The sequence below is a fragment of the Protopterus annectens genome, chromosome 8.part0 (assembly GCF_019279795.1).
Source record: "Protopterus annectens isolate FY-2018-M chromosome 8.part0, PAN1.0, whole genome shotgun sequence".
Lineage (NCBI taxonomy): Eukaryota > Metazoa > Chordata > Ceratodontiformes > Protopteridae > Protopterus > Protopterus annectens.
The window spans coordinates 621,633,854-621,654,060 of NC_056741.1; the positions used below are offsets into that span (position 1 = coordinate 621,633,854).

The window sequence follows — 20,207 nt, forward strand, 5'->3', positions numbered from 1 at the left end:
TATAATATATAAAAATATATATCACACAAAAAAAAAAAGTATGATATGATGTAAGTGCTCAGCTACATAAATTATTTGCCGAAAACAAGTATTAGATCAAGATAAACTAATCCGGACTGAGGTGAGCATGCTCAAAGTAAGAAAGCACTACCGTTATATATATATATATATAGATAGATATATATATATATAAAAAGTGCCATCATTCAGCAATTTAGAAATTCCAGAACTGTTCTCCATGCTGGCAACTTTCGCAACAGGCACTTCATTACAGCTGACATGACATCACTCTGGAAATCCAGGAAATGCCTAATCATAAATATGTGGCAATTACCAATGTTACTCCGTTTTTTTTTTGTTTTTTTTTTTTTATGAATTATTTGTCCTTTTTGCTTTAGTATGAAAGTATAACTCAGTGTAGAAATCTGCAGTAAAAAAGGTGCTTTAAGTACTGACCAGAGGTCGATATTCAATATCCTCTCTGAGTAGTCTGCTATCATTCAGTGTGCGCTTAGCTTTTCCTGTAACTGCATCTACTGGTCCTTTGTCGACTTGATACTTAATTGCCCGGTACAACATGTAAAGGGGCTCCCCAGCAGTCTCCTGTAAAAGAAAAAAAAATTACAACAGAGGAAGAGGAAGGCTGGCAGTACTGGCTAACCTTTCCTAATGAAGTATGGCTATAGCCCAAATAAATGCAGGTAAACGTTTCAAGAAGAGTGTTCTACTCAAGGCACACAGAAAATTCACACAAGAACAGTTCTTGAAATAGACAGTGGCCATCTCATCACTAGCAGATAAAAGCGAACAGCAGTGAAAATTTTATGAAAGACTTTCTAGAAGTATAACAAATGGGTCTTTAAAGTACAGTACACTTAAACAGGTCACCTTGATCATCACATCTAGAAAGTAGTATCACATACATTTAATGGCATCATACACATTCTCACTTCTTAAGTTGGAATATTGGTACATAATACTTCAAAACAGTACCCATACCCTGAATCACACTTTCTCCCTGGTCTCATTCTCCTGATCTGAACCAAATGTTAGGCTGACCTAATTCAGTTAATTTCAGAAGAATGTATCCTTTGCTAAACAAAGGTGTGGCCCCCCACAGAGAGTTCTATAACTGCAGATTATGTTAAATGAACTGAAACCTTTAGAAAAAGCTTCACACATAAGCCAAAAACTTTCAGTTATATAATTAATAAACAGAAGTTATGTACATACCATAATGATGGATCTTCATCTTCCTTACTCCACCCACTTTGACTGATAGCTCATTCATCTACGTGGTAGACCTAAGCCTGCAACAACTTCAGCTTAGTACAGACCTCAAGCTCATCCTTCTCTCATGATGCACCTTTAGATCAAGTTTCCCCCCAAAGGCGAGGAATGTACAGTTATGTACCTACCATAAATGTAGATGTTCGAGTGTATTCACTGTTGCAGTCACTACAATTGGGTTATCCTGCTGGCAGGCTACCAGCAGTCGGCCTGAATTCCAAAGTCTAGGTCTGGCGTCGGTTGCTGCCGCCTCCTCCCTGACGTCAGTGCGCCAGGAGTATAAAAGATGCAGCCAACACCATTTTCTTCAGTTTTTCTTGCTCCAGATATCAGGTGCCCCCAAAAGGGTAGGTTAAAATATGTCAAAAAAGCATACATGCACCAAAGTAAATTTTTCTTTCCTCTTCCAGCAAATACACCACATAGGTTGTATAGAATACATAAGTACAGATAAGTTCCAGCAAAGTTAAGGGAGATGGTGGGTGGGTAACCTGGACTGCAACAGTGAATACTCTCGAACATCTACATTTATGGTAGGTACACAACTGTACTATGTTCATCGTGTTTCACTGTTGCAGTCATTACAATTGGGTAGACTCCCAAAGCTAAGGTTGGGAGGTTGGAACTAAATAGGATTAGGAGCGGCTATGAGGCCCTGCAGAACTGCAGTGGCAAAGCCTGCCCTGGATTTAGAGTAGAGTGGTAAGTGATAGCACTTTGTAAAAGTGTGCACTGAGCTCCAGGTTGCAGCCTCTAAAATGTCTTTGGTTGGTACTCCTCTGAGGAAGGCTGCCGAAGTGGCTGCTGCTCTGGTTGAATGTGGCCTAATGGCCTTAAGCACTAATTTGCCATGTTGTGTATAGCAGAAATGAATGCAGTGGCCTATCCACTTTTAAACAGTCTGCTTTAAGGTAGCCTTTCCTTGTAATCCTGCAGCATATGCCACTAGTAATTAATCAGTCTTTCTGAAATATTTGGTTCTGTCCAGGTAGAAGAGCAGCTGTCTGTGTATGTCCAAAGAATGCAGAAGTCTCTCATCCTTAATCTGTGGGTTAGGATAAAAGGTAGGTAAGTGAATAGTTTGGTTAAGGGCCACGCTGGACACTACCTTAGGCATAAATGTCGGGTTTGTCCTCAGAGAAACCCTATCTGGATGGAAAATGATAAAAGGTTCCACAGCCGTAAGTGCCTGTAGCTCTGAAACTCGTCTTGCAGAGGTTATTGCTAGGAGCAGAGCTGTTTTCCAAGATAAAAACTTTATATCAGCTAAAGCGGCTGGTTCAAAAGGATGCAGGGTGAGTTTTTCCAAGACATAATTGAGGTCACATTCAGGTGTTAGTGCTCTCCTTGGAGGCCTTAGGTTTTTGGCTCCTCTGAGGTACTGCCTTAGTAAAGGATGAGAAAAAACAGGTGGCGCTTTATTGTAATGAGCTGAAATGGCAGAGGCATGAATCTTAATTGATGAAAAGGATAGGCCTTTGTTTCCAAGCACAGAATCTCTTCCATTTTTCAGCATAAGATTTTCTGGTACTAGGCCTTCTGGCCTTCAAAATAACATCCATCACCGCTTTAGAAAGAGGGGTGTTTTGAATGACTACATTATCTGCCATGCTGCCATATTTAAGGTCTTGAGTTGACTGTGCAGGATCTGACTGTTTTGTTGGGACAGTAAGTGAGGAATTTGAAGTAATGTCCAGGCTGGGCATTGAGACAGGTTCCTTAGGATAGGGTACCCGTGCTGGCGGGGCCAGTCTGGGGCAATCAGTATAATTTTTGGCTGCTCTTGTCTGACCTTTAGGAGTACTTTGGGGAGGAGAAGCAGCGGAGGAAAGGCTTATACTGTTAAGTTTTTCTAGCTGAAAGATAGAGCATCCACTTTCCATGCTTGTTTGTGATGAGTCCTTGTGCAGAATCTGTGTAGTTGACAGTTGTGAGGGGATGCAAATAAATCTATGTCCGGGCATCCCCATTTCCTTCTTATTATGCTGAATATTTGCGGATCCAATTTCCACTCATGGGGATCCATGAGGTTTCTGCTTAGTTCATCTGCCAGAGTATTTATCTTTCCTGGCAGGAACTATGCCTGCAGTTGTACTTGGTAAGTCAATGCTGTGTCCTACAAAGTCATGGCTAGTCTGCAAAGGCGATAGGAATGAGTACCTCCCTGCTTGTTTATGTACCACAAGACTGTAGTATTGTCCATATTTATCAGTAGTTGCCCCAAATGAAGTTGGTCCTTGAAGGCTGTCAGGGCATTCTGAACAGCTAGCATCTCTTTTTGATTAATATGTAGATGCATTTGGCTTGCGGACCATGTGCCCTGAATACATCTTCCTGCCATGTGGGCCCCCCAGGCATAATCTGATGCATATGTTGTTAATGTTTGCCTGGCTGTGGGTAAAGTGAATGGCTGTCCCTTGTTGTGGTGACAGGCCTTTGCCCACCATCGAAACTCCTGCTGCAGGCAGGGAATGAGGGTAATTATTGTTTCCAGGCTGTGACAATGTTGAGTCCAAACACTTTTTAGATACCATTGAAGTTTCCTCATATGTGGTCCTGCATATGAAATTAGCAGACTGCAGGATGCCATAAAGACCAAAGCCTGCAGAATTTTTCTTGCAGATAACTGGGCCTTTGTTGCCAACAGTTTGAAATAAGTAGTCAGTTGCCTTTGTTTGTTTGGCGTGAGATAAGCCATCTGGGCAGTTGTATTTAAGCTTGCACCCAGTAATATTATCTCTTGAGAGGGTACAAGTTTTGATTTCTTTTCGTTTACCATGTACCCTAGGCATGCTAGTAATCTTTTTACAAACGCCAGATGCTGTAGTAGAATGTCCTTGTTCGCTGCTTGAATGAGGCAGCCGTCCAAGTAAGGATATATTTGTATTCCTCTTTGTCTGCAAAATGCAATTACTGGAGCCAGGCATTTTGTGAAGACCCTGGGCACAGTAGATAAGCCAAAGGGCAGTGCAGAGAATTGGTAGTGCATTGAGCCAGCTAATAATCTGAGGTATCTTCTGCATGATTGTCTGATTGGGACATGCAGGTATGCCTCTTTTAGGTCTAAAGTCACAAGCCAAGTCTTCTTGCCCAGCATGGGCAGAAGCTGCTGCAGAGTCAACATTTTGAATTTTTGAATATCCAGATATGTGTTTAGAATAGATAGGTCCAGTACTGGTCTCCAGGCTTTGTCCTTTCTGGGCACCAAGAACAGTCTTGAGTAAAATCCTTGTTCCTGCTCTTGCTCTGGTACTTGCTGAATGGCCCTCATGTCCATGAGGGATGAAATTTGCTTTTGTGCCCCTGTCCATTGATTTTTTGGCATGTCTGGCAAACCGTGTGCCCTTGGCATTGTATGAAAGTGAAACTTGTAGCCTTGTGACAATATGTTCAAGACCCATTTGTCCTGGGTTATTATGTGCCAATTTTGATGAAAAAGTGCTAATTTTCCCCCTAAAGATGCTGCCAGAAGATAAGTGCTTGGTGCAGGCAGGGGGAAGTTATTGGGACCATTTCCTGTATGGCTGTGATTTGTCTTCTCCGCTTTTGGAGGTAGAAGCACCCCATTGTTTTGACCTGTATGTGCCTTGGGGCTGGGACCTGCCTCTAGGGCGTCTGTATCTGCCCCTTTGTGGTCTGTCTGACACTGGAAAGGACCAATTCTTTGTAGACCATTGTCTGCTAAATCTTGGAGGCTGCACCTGTAAGAAATCCTTGACTATTTGCATAGATTTTGCTTTGTCCTCCATTTTCTTCAACACCTCCTCTGCTTTAACACCAAACAAGGTATCATGCTGTAATGGAACATCTTATAATTTTTCTTTAACATGATCAGGCAGATTCTGTTCCTTTAACCAAGTATGCCTCCTGATGACAGAACCAGTAACAGCGGCCCTGCAGGAGGCCTCCAGAGAATCAAAACCACATTGCAAAGTATGCTTTCCAGTCTGTTCAGCTGCATGCAATAAATTCTGCATTTCTTTGTTTTCTGCACATTCAGAATTTATCAACATTTTCTGTTTATGCAGTGACATAATATATTGCTGATATTTAAGCATATGAAACTGACAATTTAAAGCCCTTATAGCCAAGGTAGCAGAAGTGTAAATCTTTTTCCCCATCTGTCCAGTGCCCTAGAATCCCTGTCAGAGGGGGTAGGGTTTTTTGCAGTGGAAGCCTTGACCCCTTTGGGACCCTGAGGGATAGTTTCTGGGTCAGCAGCAGGGTTTTTAAAAATATATTTATGTGAATCAGGAACCCTGTAGTATCTGTCTGGCTTAACAGGAGCTGGAGGTAAGGAGTCAGGAGTCCGACTGGACTCTGAAAAATCATCATCTACAATGTCTAACACAGGAGGAATAGCAAGGGGCCTGTGCTGAGGCAGTAAAAGGAAGTCTCTGAGCCTTTTCTTAGATTCTGAATAATCTTGGCTCTCCCAGTGAAAATGCTCCCTCATGGTATGCAGAGTTTCCCCAAAAGAATAATCCTCAGGAGGAGAGGCTGAAGGGATAGATTCTTCAGCATCAGAATCCTCATAGGGAGGAAGAGAGTATTCCTGATCAGAAGAGGAATCAGATGAAATGGAAACCTGATCTGAAGATTCATATTCTGTCTCTTGCCTAGGCCTCTTATCAGGAGGGGGATGGGAACCCCTGATCAAAATAATTAGGTCTTCGGCCATTTTGAGCATCTATTTTTTAGGCATGGAGGCCTGTCCATGGGGCTGCTGTACTTGTTTCTTTGTCTTTAAAGGTGCTTTAGTCTTTGCCTTTGAAGCTGAAGTCATTTTTACATATAATTGTGTTGGTCTGAAAACACCCTCAGAAGCCTATGCCTGCTCAACGGCTCCGGACCCATCTTAGGGAATAGTTTCCAAGGTTCCAATACCTTGAGTTTCCAGCAGCCTAGTCGACTCCATGTGGGAGTCAGTAGCGGCCTGTGGCTCTAAAGTAGCGGGTGTCAGGGGCTGCGAAAGCGCCTCACTGAGAACCGGCGACTGGCTTAGAAGAAGCCTCGTCAGTTTTGGACCACGGATGCTTGTCCTTTTCTTTTTCCTTGCGTTTCTTGTGAATTGCCATAGTCGGATGGCTATCCGACGACATTGTGTAATTAAATCTGCCAAAATAGTGAAATGCAAAATCGTACGAACGCTTAACAGTGCGTTGGTTAAATCTAGCACAGAACATACAATTAGCAATGTTGTGGTCAGGGCCTAGGAAAGGAATACAGTAGGAATGAAAGTCCTTATGAGGTATTTGCTTCCCACAAGAAATACAATTATTAACTTTTTCTGACATCGGTCTGGAGCAAGAAAAAAAGTTTCCCCAACAGGATACTTAGCTTTTAATGAAGACTTCGGATCTGAAATTCGAACATTCACCTACTTTAACTGATGGGACAGAATCCCCACCTGCTAGATATTCCTAGGTGGAATCATGACAGAATATCCTTGAGAATGCTGGGTTCCAAAGGATGAGCTAGATTTTGATACACTACCCACTTTGCAATGCTTGACAAAGGTATGCACTGCTGACCACGTTGAAATAGCACATATATCATAAATGAAGGAATTTCTGAAAAAATGTAAATAAAGTTCTTACATTCTTTGTAGAATGAGCAGTAGGTTTTAACAGTAAGGCTTTGTTAGTGATGGAGTATGCGTGTGTGTGTATATATTATATATAATGCAATGTGACAGTTACTTGGAGAGGACAACTTTTAAGACCTTAGAATGCAGTTTGGAAGAGAAGTGAATGACAATGACTTGGATGTCCTTTCTGAAATCTTTAGTACAATACAAGTAAAAATGTAGCTTGTCTATGAACATCCAAGGAGTGAAGTAAATATTCACCTTGGTTGGAAAGGCTTGGGATGAACAATGGAAGGTGAATCTACTCTTTGAGGTTTGATTTAAAAGTAATTTTAGGCATTAAAGGAGGGTTGATCTCCAATGGAAATTGTTTTTATGGAAAGCCACATAGCGGAGTTCACAGAAAAGTCTCTGTAATTTGGAGAATCTGGTGACAGACAGTAGAGTGACCAGAAACAATCTCTTCCAGGAAAGATATCTGATGTTACAGGAAGGAGCAGTTTCAAGGGGGGCCAAGTTAAAGTCTCCTCTACAGAGTTCAAATACCATGGTTAAAGAGTCTCCTTAATAGGATATCTCAAAAGGAACGTCCTTTTTAGGAAAACTTTGCAAACCTTTTGAGATATTAAGGAGGTGGAATTGAAACCTTAGCGAAAGCTGGAAATGGCTGTCAAATGGACTTTAATGCTGGAGAAACTATAGTAAGAGTATAATACGTTTACAAGGAAAAGACTGAAAGGAATGTAGTTGAAAATGAGTCCAGATCTCCTTGTATTGCCAACAGAGAAAATACTTTCAAATTTCTCCTCTATATCTTTTGAGTTGCATCTTTCTTTGAAGCAGAGATGATCTAACTGCCCCAGGGAGAAAAGGAAGAATGCTTGGCTATCACTGGAACTGGAGAAACTATGTGACTAGTTTTAGAGATTATACCCCTGGGTGAGAAGTCTGGAATGGGATCAAACAGCTAAGACAGTTTCTTTAGAAAAAGCCAAAGCAAGGGGAACCAAATTTGCCTGGGCTGAAAGAGAGATATGAGAAAGACTGAGACCTGGCACAGAGAAAATTTCTGTAAGAGCTTTGTGATTAGCTGTAGTGGAGAATACTCATAAAGACATGCCTGAGGCCACCATTGTGACAAACTATTTGCTGCACTTGGTGTTGCCTGTGGATGCAGCATGGCTGTCCCCAATAGTGAAAAATCATCTGGGCTACTGAGGAATTGAAGGATCACTCAAAGCATCAAGAGATCATGGCTGAGCCTTGCCCAATAGAAGGTTGGTCCACCTCAGAATGTACATTACCAGAAGGTGCTGTAATTACACTGCCCATTGCTGTTCTCTCAGAGCCTCTCAGAAGAGGGTAAAAATCAGACCCCCCATTACTTGTTAATATACCACACAACTGAAATGCTGTTTAAGTGGAAAGAGATCAAACCCTGGTTGAAGGAAGTTCTGCTAGGAAGGCTGCCCTCATCTCCACAACACTGATGTGAAGATGGGCATCTTGTTGGGACCATATTCCCTGAACAATTCTCCCCTCAAAATGTTTCTTCACCCCTGAGAGGCACCATCCAGAATGACAATGGGTGTAGTCAGGAGGAAGAGAATAAAGGGACTTTCCCACAGTCAGACGAGGAGCTGGATTAACCAACCTAGATGTTGTTTGGAGACTCATGAAAGATGGATAGGTTTAGAACAGTGACCACACTCTGAAGATTCACTGCAGCGTTCATGTAAAAATTGGCATGAGATTAGAGTGATTATGTCAGCCATCATACCCAGTACTTGAACTAATGATGTAGAAGATGTGAACTGAGGGGCCTAGAAAAGGAAAAGTTTGTCATCTGAAAGTTTTGCAGTTGTTAACCTCATGTCCAGATGGCATCCTATAAACCCAAGAGTTTGAGAGGCTTTTCAAGACCTATGGAAATTCCCAAGAACATAAACAAATGAAGTTTCCTGCTAAAATGAGGGACTCTCTTGCTGGGAATACAATGACCCAGTCATTTCAGTTCATGAAAATGCAGACTCCTTTTAGTATGAGGTGAACTGTGACTACATATATGCACCCGGTGAACATTGGGGAGGCTGGGGCGTGACCAAATGGCTATGTTCTGCAATGGTAATGACTGGCTCCAAGCTGGAAGCAAAGATATATTCAGGTTGACTGTGCAATGTTGATGTGTGGAAGCAAGCATTCTGCCGGTCTATGAAGCACACTCAATCTGTTTTTTGTAAGCATGGATTACCTACACCATGACCAACAAGAACTTTGTCTTTTTTACATAATGTTTCAGGCTGCTTAAATCTAAAATGGACCCAAGGTACTTTAACTTCTTGGGGACTAAAATTAACCTGAAATATTTACAGGGCCCTTTCTGGTCTGATGGGACCTCTTGAACGCTTATTTTGTTTTTTGTTTTTTTTAAAGAACTGGGAAATCTCCTGTGTCACTGCCTTCTTTTGTAAGGGTGATATGTCTGGGAGTTGCTATGCAAGAAATTCTGTAGCCTCTAGATATGATGCTCTTTACCCAGTTTTCTTTTGTGTTAGGCAACTACTACTCTAGGTGAAGAGACACCTGATTCCTGTTTCCAGAGTGGAGCTTTCAGTTAAGTCCTCAGGCACTGGGGTTAGTTTTGTGGGGTGTCTTTGCTTCTAGGGTTACATCCATGAAAAGGGGGCCCATCTGACACAGGTGTCCTCATCTGGCAGTGAAACAAAGGGAAGATGCTGACTCACTTTAAACCATGGTGATCTTAGCACCTAAAGGAGGACCTATGAAGGGTTTCAAAGGGACTCCAGTGGCAGATAATGTTATTCCTTCTTGTTTGCTTTTCAGGAGTCTTTCTTTGACCTTGGGTCTAAACAGCAAGAACCCAAAAGTGAAGATCACAAATGACACCCTAAAGTAGTCCACAAGGTTGCACAGAGGCACCCAAGCATGGTGATGCAGAGCAATTCCAGTGCCTGCTATCATGACCTATCCACCTGTAGCATTATGTAGAGGTTTCATGGAGAGGTTGAAAATAGCATGATAGCCACCAGAGACTTGACCTGCTTTGGAGTGTCTGGAGTGGAACAGCTTCACAGAGTGGAACCTCATTCTGCAAGGAAAATCATTAAGCTCCCGGAATGAAAATGATCCTTGAGGTAAATCCACACTTTCTCATACTGTCTAACTTCCTGGACTCCTTGTTGAGAGGATGATCAAATGGCTTTCTTCAGACATTTCTCTCTTAATGGCTGCCACCACAATAACAGAGTGCACAAGAGGGCATTTATTCTAATTAGGTCTGTCCTTGGGTGGGTGCAAAACTCTGTTTGGCTTGTTGGGCAAGCATTCTAAAATCCAACTACCCCAACGCTACCAAATTGATCATGCAGTCAGATGGGAGGCAGTGTCCTGAATGTTTTGCTGAAGTGGGGATGGTGTGGTATTTAATGCTGCTCTGGCCTTTTGGTCAAAAATCAGGATTAAAGGACTCCAGAAAAAAAAACTGTGAATGGGTGGAACAAACTGAGGGTACATTCTTTGTTTTTTTAAAGACTACTAACAACAAACTATATTGAGAAGAGATATGGAAAATAATCTGGATATTAAATCATCAAGATGGCAGGTTTCCTTAAATGCATTGACATGGCCAGGCATGAATGATGCTGTACTGCAGATGTATTTTACACAGAAAACAAGATTGACTGCTGAATTTTTACAGAGATGTTTGCAGATGATTGGTTAGGATACACCAGGTGATGGACAAATCACAGTACCCAAATGTAATCTTTTTGAATATACTCAGCAGTCTGTAGAAGTCCAAAAGGAAGTTATGTCTGACAAAATGCACTTCTGTTCTGTGAAATGCTGTAACATTACAAATTTATATTATTTTAACAGTTACTTTTTAATGTACATGTATATACACAGAAAACTTACTTTTATGAAAAAGAATGAATTTAAATAAACAATAAAAGTCTTGAACAGAGAGGATTTGGTTACTGCCTAACCCAGGTAAAGAGGGAAGAAAAAGTTATGTACTGTACCATAACTTGGCATCTGTGTTAACCTATGTCGTTATTCATCACCATAGGGTCTAGGATCCGATACCGGATCTAAGCCAGCAACAAAAAACACACAGACCCAAGGCTCTAGCTCCTCCCTCTCCCATAATGCTTTACTGACCGCTAACCATCAGACTGAGTTTGCTAACCTATTCCTTAAAGCTATTACTGCAACAACAGGAGGGGAAAAAGTCTGGAACCTAAAGAAAACACTACAACTTCCTCCAAGATCCAATGAGGTTTGGGAAAAACGGAAGGGAAATGTGATGAATAATGACATAGGATAACACATATGCCAAGTTATGGTAAGTACATAACTCTATCTGAGGTTATCCATGTCATTATTCTACACCATAGAGTCAGAGTCCCCAACTACCATTTATCTTGGTAGGCTGCAAGGAAGGACATGCCAAAGCACTGTGGAGCCAAAGGAAGCCCTGCTCCTGGAGATCAAATCCATCTTGTAATGAAATATAAAGATGTGAGGATTAGACCAAGTGGCAGCAGCACTAATGTCATCAATGGACAGTCTGGCCAAAAACGCTGAGGAAGTAGCCATGAACCTCGTAGAATGAGCCCCGACTCTTCCGGGAATCTCAAGATGCTTAATGTCAGACTGCAAAAATGCTGCTAGAGATCCATTTAGAAATAGTTACCTTAGAAATTGGGAGGCCGCGTCTGTTGAGGGAAAAAGCCACAAAAAGCTGATCTGACCTGCGAAATCCTTTGGTCCTATGTAGACAGAAACGTAATTGCCTGTGTACACCCAAAGTATGTAGAATGTACTCTCTTTTATTGGAATAATTAGAAAAAGAACACTGGCAGCTGAATACATTGATTTAGTTTGGATTCTGAAGCAATCTTGGGCAAGAAAGAGGGATTTGTCCTGAGACAGAGAGACTCTCTTTGTGAAAAATCATGTAAGGAGGAACAATGGAAAGCGCTTTCAGTTCAGCAACCCTCCTAGCAGAAGTTACAGCAACCAGGAAGGCCATTTTTTATGACAAGAATTTGAGATCGCAGTAACTACCAGGCTCAAAGGGACTCCTAGTTAGAGATTGCAGAACTAAGGTAAGGTCCCAAGGAGGTGAGGGATCCTTAATAGGTGGTCTAAGCAGGACGACCCCCTTCATGAATGCTTTGCAAAGCCTAGATGAAAAAGTAGGCTTGCTGTTCTCCTGAAAATAAGAAATCACCGCCAGCTGAATCTTAACAGTAGAGAAACTTGCTCCTGCTTCAAAAAGTGAGGACAAAAATGAAAGGATATCTGAAACTGACAGAAAAGGGATCTAGATTTCTGCTCTTGGCCCAGATGGAAAACTTTTTCCACTTACTACTGTAAACCTTTCTGGTGGAAGGTTTCTGGGAGGCTAAAATAATGCACTTAATGGGGGACGCCAGCCTTGACTGTTTCAGGATTACGGGAATTGGAGAAACCATGTGGTTAGACAAAGGGTCTGAAGATCTGCAAGAGGAAGCCCCGAAAGATGGGAGATCAGATCCTGTAGAGGATCCAGTACTCAGGAAGGATACTTCAGATGAGACCTGATGGAGAACAATGGTTGAAGGGACCAGAAAGTGGCAATGAGGATAAGGGATGTCCTCAGGTGTTGAGCTTTCTGCAAAACACTGGGAATTAGAGGGACAATAGGATAGGCATAAAGGAGACCTGGAGGCCAATCATGGACTAAAGCATCTCTCAGCGACTACCCCCAGAGGGGGATCAGGGCAAAGTACATGCTAATTTGTGGCTGGCTGGGGAGGCAGAGAGGTTGCAGCATGGCTGACCCCAGCAGTTGAAAACCTGCTTTACCACTGTGAGATTGAGGGATCACTCGTGAGGACTCGAGATGGATCTGCTGAGTTTATCGGCCAATACGTTGGAGTCCCCAGGAATATGCATCACAAGAAGGAAGCACCCAGAGGACATCGCCCATTCCCACACCCTCGTGGTCTCTCTGCACAATGGATAAGATTGAGTTTCTCCCTTGCCTGTTGAAATACCAGACCAAAGCCATTCTGTCTCTCTGAATTGCAGTTGTCCCAGAGGGAGGCAGTTCTGAAAGGTTTGTAACATTAGGACTGCTCTGATCTCTAGTACGTTTATGTGCACCTTGGTCTCCATGGAGGACCATGTGCCTTGGACAGTTCTCCCCTGGAAATTCCCCCCCCCCAACAGGGAAGCATCTGTGGTCACCGTGGCCTTGGGGGAGAAAGAGATAAGAGCGTGCCTAGGAGGAGATCCTGAGATTTCAGCCACTAAAGAAGGTGTCACCTGCATACTGGTGTCAACTTTATGGACATGGGCTGAGACAGAGCAGACCATTGTAATGCTAGGGTCCACTGTAAAACCTGCATGTGGTACCTTTGCTAGGGGAATGAGATAAATGGCCATGGCCATGGATCCTAGGGTTAGAAGAATTAAGTGGACCAGGGGAAGTTACAGGTCTAAAATCTGACTGACCTATTCTCCAATCAAATGAACCTTGCATAAATGCAATACTGCAATCTTTAAGAGGGAGCATAGTTGGACTCCTATGAACTCCAACTGCTGAGTGGGGACCAGATTGGGATTCGCAAGGTAGACCGTAATCCCCAAATGATTGAAAAGGGGAAGAAAATACTGGATTGTTTGCAACAGTCGATGCCTTGAGGGTGCTATGCAGAGCCAATCATCGAGGTACGGAAAGACATGAAACCCCTGCAGCCGCAGGTGAGCTGCTACCACTGCCATACATTAGATAAACATCCAGGGGACAGTGGTGAGACCAAAGGGAAGGGTTCTGAACTGGTAATGACTGGCTCCTAACTGGAAGCGAAAATGTCTCCTGGAACTCCTGTCTATCTTGATGTGATAAGTATGCTTCCTGGAAATGCACGGAGCACATCCAATCATCCTTACATAAATGAGGCAGAATGGACTGAGCAGTGATCATCCGGAACTTGGACTTTTAGACTGACAGATTGAGCTCATTGAGATCCAAAATAGGACGCAGGTCACCTGTCTTTTCTGGCACTAAAAATAAGTGAGAATAAGAACTCTTTTTCCTGCTAGGACCTCTTGGACGGCTCTTTTTTGAAGAAATTGAAGTTCCTTGAAGGCCAATTCCCTCTGACTGGGTGGAACATTGGGAGAGGTAACTTATAGGAGGAGTTCCAAAAAGGGAATGAAATAACCCCTGGAAACTATGTTTAACAGCCACTGATTGGAGGTAATATTTGTCCAGGTTAGTGGGTGAAGGGAAATGCAACCCCTTAATGCCTCCAGGCCAGAGCAGTCAGGCAACACCTCAGGAGCATTGATAGGGCTGCTAAGAGAAGGGTTCACTGAAGCCCTGATTTTGTGGACCCCCCCCCACCTCTAGGGTGGCATCGGCCATTAAAACCTCTCCCTCGGCCTCTGGAAGAGGCGTTATCAGTAGCGTCCTAGAAGGGAGACTGACTTCTGGAACCACACCTTCCTAGTTCCTCATGGAGTCTTAGAGAAGGACCTCTGAGAAGTAGAAGACTTAATTCTGACCACAGAAAAAGTCTTCTCTTCCTGCTCAATGTGAGTCAAAGTGCCCTTAATGGAAGGTCCAAAGAGGATGGACCCATCCAAGGGGCATTGGTAAAGGATGCCTTTTAGGGTTCTGCAAACCTGCATAGACATAACCATACATGATACCTCATAGCTATGCTGATCCTGCTGCTCAAAAGGTAGCTTCTGCAGCATTGGAAATTAGCCTCATTGAGGAGTTTGTGGGGGATTTCATATTAGAGAGATTGGGAAACACCTTTCTGAAGTCCTCCGCCAGCAATAGCTATGTAAGGGAAGTGGAAAGATCTTGTACCAAATCCCTTTGGAGGTGGGTAAAGTGTGCCAAGTAATTAACTGGCCTCAGTCCAAAGGTAGCTGAGGCATATACATGCTTCCCAAGCTGGTCTATTGCCCAGGACTACCTGTTCTGGAAATGAACTATGGAGCTCTGTTCTGCCAGCTCCTTCTTAGTGGCAGTGGCAACCATCGGAACTACTTTGCTCCAGAAGGGACGGTCCACAGAAGGGCTGAGAAATATGTCTGCTTACTTGGGGACTGGCTCCACAGTATCAGGCTCCTTCCAGGCCTTGCTGGCAATCACATCGACTAACTTGTCAGCGGGGGGAACACCAAGGAAGTAAATGGGCCCATCCTGAAAACCTTCAGAAACATGGACTCCTCTGAAGATAGGGGTTGGGGAGACCATCCACCCTTCTGCTTCAAGATTTCAGGGAAGTCCCCAAAGGAGACATCACTGGGCAGAGATCTGGGGGACCTGTCTCCCTTATTGAGGTCCGTGTCTTCAGTGAGGGACTCCGAAGGAGAGTCCAAGTGCCTCCTCTTGCACTTTCTCTTATGGTGTACCTCGTCAGAGGAAGGCTCCATGGAGGACTCAGAAAAATCAGGGACTCCACAAGGGGAAGAAACCCCCTGAAGGCTCAAACAGGAAGGATGACCCTGGACAGAATGACAGGCATCAGCCAAGGTAGAGAGAGGCAATGATAGACTAGGAGGGATGGTAGATGAAACTCCTGTCCTGGAAAAGGTACTGTCTACCACACAGAAGGCCAAGGGGCTGGAAGCAGTCCCATCCCCAATCTCAGAGGGAGAAGTTCCCCAGAGAGGAGGAACAAGCCCTGAAATAGCACCATGAACCCCTGATGATACTGGTCCAGAGATATGGAAGTCCGAGGCACTGAGGGGAAGAGACCAATCCAAAAAGACAGAACCTGATCCTGCCCCCAGGGAACCGGCGCCAACCACACTGACACTGGGCTCACTCTGATCCAAGGGTGGAGGAACAGAGCAGGCCAGGAACCCTGAAAGGGTAAAGAAAAGGGAAATACTCAGCCTTGCCGGGATCTGACCTCAGGTGCCGGGGTCCTGAGATTCCAAGGCCACTGGGGTTGGAAGAAGAGAATGACTAACTGGAAAAGGCAAAGCCCCCTGGCAGGATGGGCTGGATAAGCCTGGAGCCCCAACTCCATTCGGCCTTTGAGGAAGCCCCTCATCATCCTGTCCATGTCAGAGGGTAACAGACTCCTGGACAACCTCGAGGAACAGGAGGATGAATGAGTGGACTTAACCAGAGACACTAGGGATTTATAGTAGCATTCCAGAATTCAGCTCAGAGGCCTCTGAACCAACTGGACTACCTTGTCTGGAGGTAGAGCGAGACACTACTTCCTCAAGAACAATTATTGGAGTTGGCAAGCCTGTTGGATCAGATGGCCGAGCTGAAGTAGCAATTGGATCCAACAAACTGGCCAGATCCGAGGCTGGCCTGACTCTGGCTGGATCCAAGGGCCTCTGATTCAATGCCCTGGATCCGGATGAAGACTCAGTAGCGCTTGGATTCGAAGACCTCAGATCTAACATCATCTGGGCTGGATTCAGATCTGGGGATCTAGGATTCAACAGCCGTGGTTTGTTGGAAGGAACAGAAGGCAAAGAAGGGGTCTTCCTCTTGTTATCCGTAGAGGAAGCCTTCGAAGGGGAAACAATGGGTCCCCCCTGAGCTAAAGCTTTTAGAAGAAGTTTACTGCGGTACTCCAAGGCCCTGGGGTTAAATGTGGCACAAATGTCACATTCAGCCTCCAGGTGTGGGGTGCCATAACAATACAAGCACTCCTCGTGCGAGTCGGAATTGGGCATCTACCGACTGCATGAAGCGCACGTTTTCAAACCAGATGGCTTATCAGACATACAGGAAGACAATAAAACAGTACCGCTATGGAAAAAAACAAGCAACAGAGCCCCATTGGTTACACAGCAAAAAGGTGCCAAAACACTACAACCAGTGACTAACAACATAACTGCCTAAAAACCAAGGGAGGGGAGGTACTACAACACTATAAGCTAACTAACTACTAAAACACGTACAACCCACTAAATTTGCTAAGTTAAACAGCAAAAATTTTTAAAGCTAACTAATCAGCTAAGCAACTAATCAACAGCTATGAGCCAGGATCACGTCCGTACTTAAGAGCAGCAAACAAGATCTGGGAGTCAGAGGGCAGCAGGGTATTGTGGGAGAGGAGGAGCTGGAGCCTTGGAACTGTCTGTTCTATGGTGCCGGCTCAGATCCAACATCGGATCCTAGACCCTATGGTGATGAATAATGACATGGATAACATCAGATCAGCCATAGTTTTTTTTTTAATAACCAAGAATTACGGGATGAAAAATTGACTATGAAGTAAAAAGGTAACTAAAAGTCACTACAAAATACAAATTAAGGACAACTCACAGTGGAGAGCTCTGGAGACTGTGTCCATAGTTGGAAGGTGGCAAATGAGATTTGAAGGGGGTGATGAGATACAGTTGCACCCAGAGAAGGAAGGAGCTTAAGAAAGGCTCTAGAGTAAGCTGAAGTTGCTGCCAGTACAGATATGCCATGAGAACAGATAACCCCACCAGCAGAACTGAACAGACAGGATAACATAAGATCCATGGTTAGAATCTCCCTCTGAAAGATCTACTGCTAACGGTAGTACATACTTAATTGTGTTACCTTACTTTTGAATGGAAGTATCAGAGCAATTTGCCAATAAATTCAGAAGCTGTGCCCTTGTGGACCATGGGAAATTAAAAGATGCCAAAGCAAACTATTTATGAAAATAACTGCAAACCTGAGACGAAAATCCAGTCTGTAATATTTGAGAAATCTAGATGCCCTGCCAACTGGCATTATTACGTACATGCTGCACATGTAAATCTTTAAAAAGATGCCTGTGATCCACCTGCTACAATAGTGCAGTGAGCCCCATCACCCCTAGTAAAGTTCTTTCACACTTGCTTTACTAAAGGAAATGTCACTTCATACCCAAATTAATAAAGGTCTATTAACCCACTGGCTTGTCTTGGTCATCTATGACAGATGAAACAAACAACTGCTTTGCTTAATTAAGCTACTTATGAAAATCTAACAGATCTGACACTCTTCCTGATTAATTCTTACTTAGCAGAGCAGCCAGAGATGAAATCAATCCATGCTCTCTAATTTGACATCTTAGACAAAGGATTAGTCTTAAGTAAGATCCTGTTCTAAAGGAAGACCAAACAAAGACAAGAACAAGAAATCCAGTCATTCTGAAATCCTCCTTGTAGATTAACTGCTTTCCACAAAATAAAGGCAGAAACATGAATTCAAAAGGATGTAAAGTTAATTCCTCTAGCTTACATATCAAGTCCCAACTGGAGAAAATACCCCCTTTCAAGACTGACCTTTAAGGAAAGCTTCAAATATAGTAATGAAGATATACACATATGTGCAAGCAACAGACGGAATGGCTGAAAAGAGAACCATGTCTTGTTTTGCTGCCTGCAGGGAAACCCTACCCTGTTTGATGATAAAGTGGCGTGACAATGCAAGATCCTTCAGTATCAGAATTTCTTATATTTTTTCATGACTTTTAAACCACACTTTTGAAAATGAATCTGAGTCAGTGATTAGGAAGATAACCCTCTTGGTTGTTAACTGGACAGGCAGAATTTTGATGGAGGACTCCGCAACCTTTTGCTGAACCAGAAGTAAAGAGATATGGCAATCTCAGTGGAGGTGTACATATAATCTGCAATAAAACAGACATCTATGACTTGCCTGTTGCTTTTGGATGTGCTTTGGCCACTATGGATCAAGGGCATACACAGGAAGCATAAGAAAGACCAAACTCCACTAGAAGAACAAGGAATCTGTTGTTCATATTGTTTCCTGTAGCACCATTACTCAGGTCTCTCTGTGGACAACCCCAGTTATGGATGATGGAATCACACATTGTAGTACCCAATTTCTAGTTATAGGTCACTGAAATTATCCTTATCAGTGTGTCAAATGACAGAAAGAGGTGCAGAAGGTAGACAACGTCCACAGTCAAACACTTCCATCTGAGCCACTACCAAATTTAAAGCCAGACTGCAGAGCTAGAATGACCGTCCACCTCCTCTCTTTCTTCAGATAGCACATCAGCCAGTACTACACGTAAACAATGATACCAGGTAGGTCTTCAGTGAGTTAGGAAAGGCTCTAAAACCTGTCCATGCTATCCGATCCTTCTCTTTTGTACTTTGTGGCACCAATAGAGCATTGTAAATGCTCTGAGCCTAAAGGGACTAAAAACTGGCCTTCAACTATAATATGAGATATCTGTGGTAACAGTTTAGATAGAGAGAGGATGAATCTGCGTCTATCTAAACAAGTTGAAAAGGCTGGTACCCTACAGAAAATACATTTCCTTTTTGGAGAAGAAAAAAAAGTCCTGTACTATTGGCCTGGAAGGATCTTGGGCCTAATGAATCTTTCTAATGTGAAACTATGACAATGTAAGATGACACATCCCATAGCTCAGAGATGCACGTTTACTGTACTCGCTTCCTTGCATTTGCAAATTAGGAAGATATCCATAATTTCTCTACCTTTTTCATTTGGCAAAGAAAGACTATGTGCTACAATGTGTCCATAACAATGTCCAAAACGTGAATGGGCTGAGACAGAATCAAAAAGTACAACATACCTACAAATACCAAATTCCAGCTGTGCTTCAGCTGTTGGATGCAGGTGGTGGGTCTGAGATATGAAAGCAGTCTCACAGATAAGGAAAAATGTAAATAAGCCATGACAGAAAGTCAAGGCTGTAACTATGCACCTCATAAATGAATGACACCATTCCTTACCAACAAGCATTCCTGGAATCATAAAATAAATGCAAATTATGTAAAGTACAAGGGTAATGAATATGGTATACGCACACACACAATGCATTTATAAAAAATGCACATGTGTACTGTACACCTTTAAACTACTGAGTAAAGCAGACCACCTGTAAGTGAAGTGCTGATGACAACATTTTAGAACATAAAAGATACCAACTGGATACCTACCTCTGTGACCTGATGTGGGTCATTCTTGGAGTGCTGCATTCTGTGACTTACTCATATAGTTTTACATCAAAGGGAAGGCCTGCAAACAAACTGATGATAACCCTTTATGAACATGAGAGATCTTGCGAGATGGGCATATGGGGATATGCAAAATGGCACTTCCCATGTCCACCAAAACCCATACTTCCTTTAAAATCAGTGGCATTAAGGAAGGAACTGAAACTTTTTTCAGTTCCTTTACCTTCATAAACATATGACTGTGATATCTACAACAGGACTGTATAAGCACTGTTTCAGAATGAAGAATACTGAACAGAAACATGTTCTTATTGTGGCAAAAAGAACTACAGCTTTAATGACATTTTTT

General features: G+C 43.0%; 1 protein-coding gene across 1 annotated transcript in view; it reads right to left on the reverse strand.

Moving 5' to 3' along the window:
• Positions 1-20,207, reverse strand: part of LOC122808326 (plexin-B3-like) — a 2,760,797-nt gene that overhangs the window by 958,317 nt on the left and 1,782,273 nt on the right. The window contains exon 23 of the mRNA XM_044079291.1: positions 457-603. Coding sequence (XP_043935226.1) covers positions 457-603 — 147 coding nt within the window. The remainder of the gene's footprint in view (positions 1-456; positions 604-20,207) is intronic.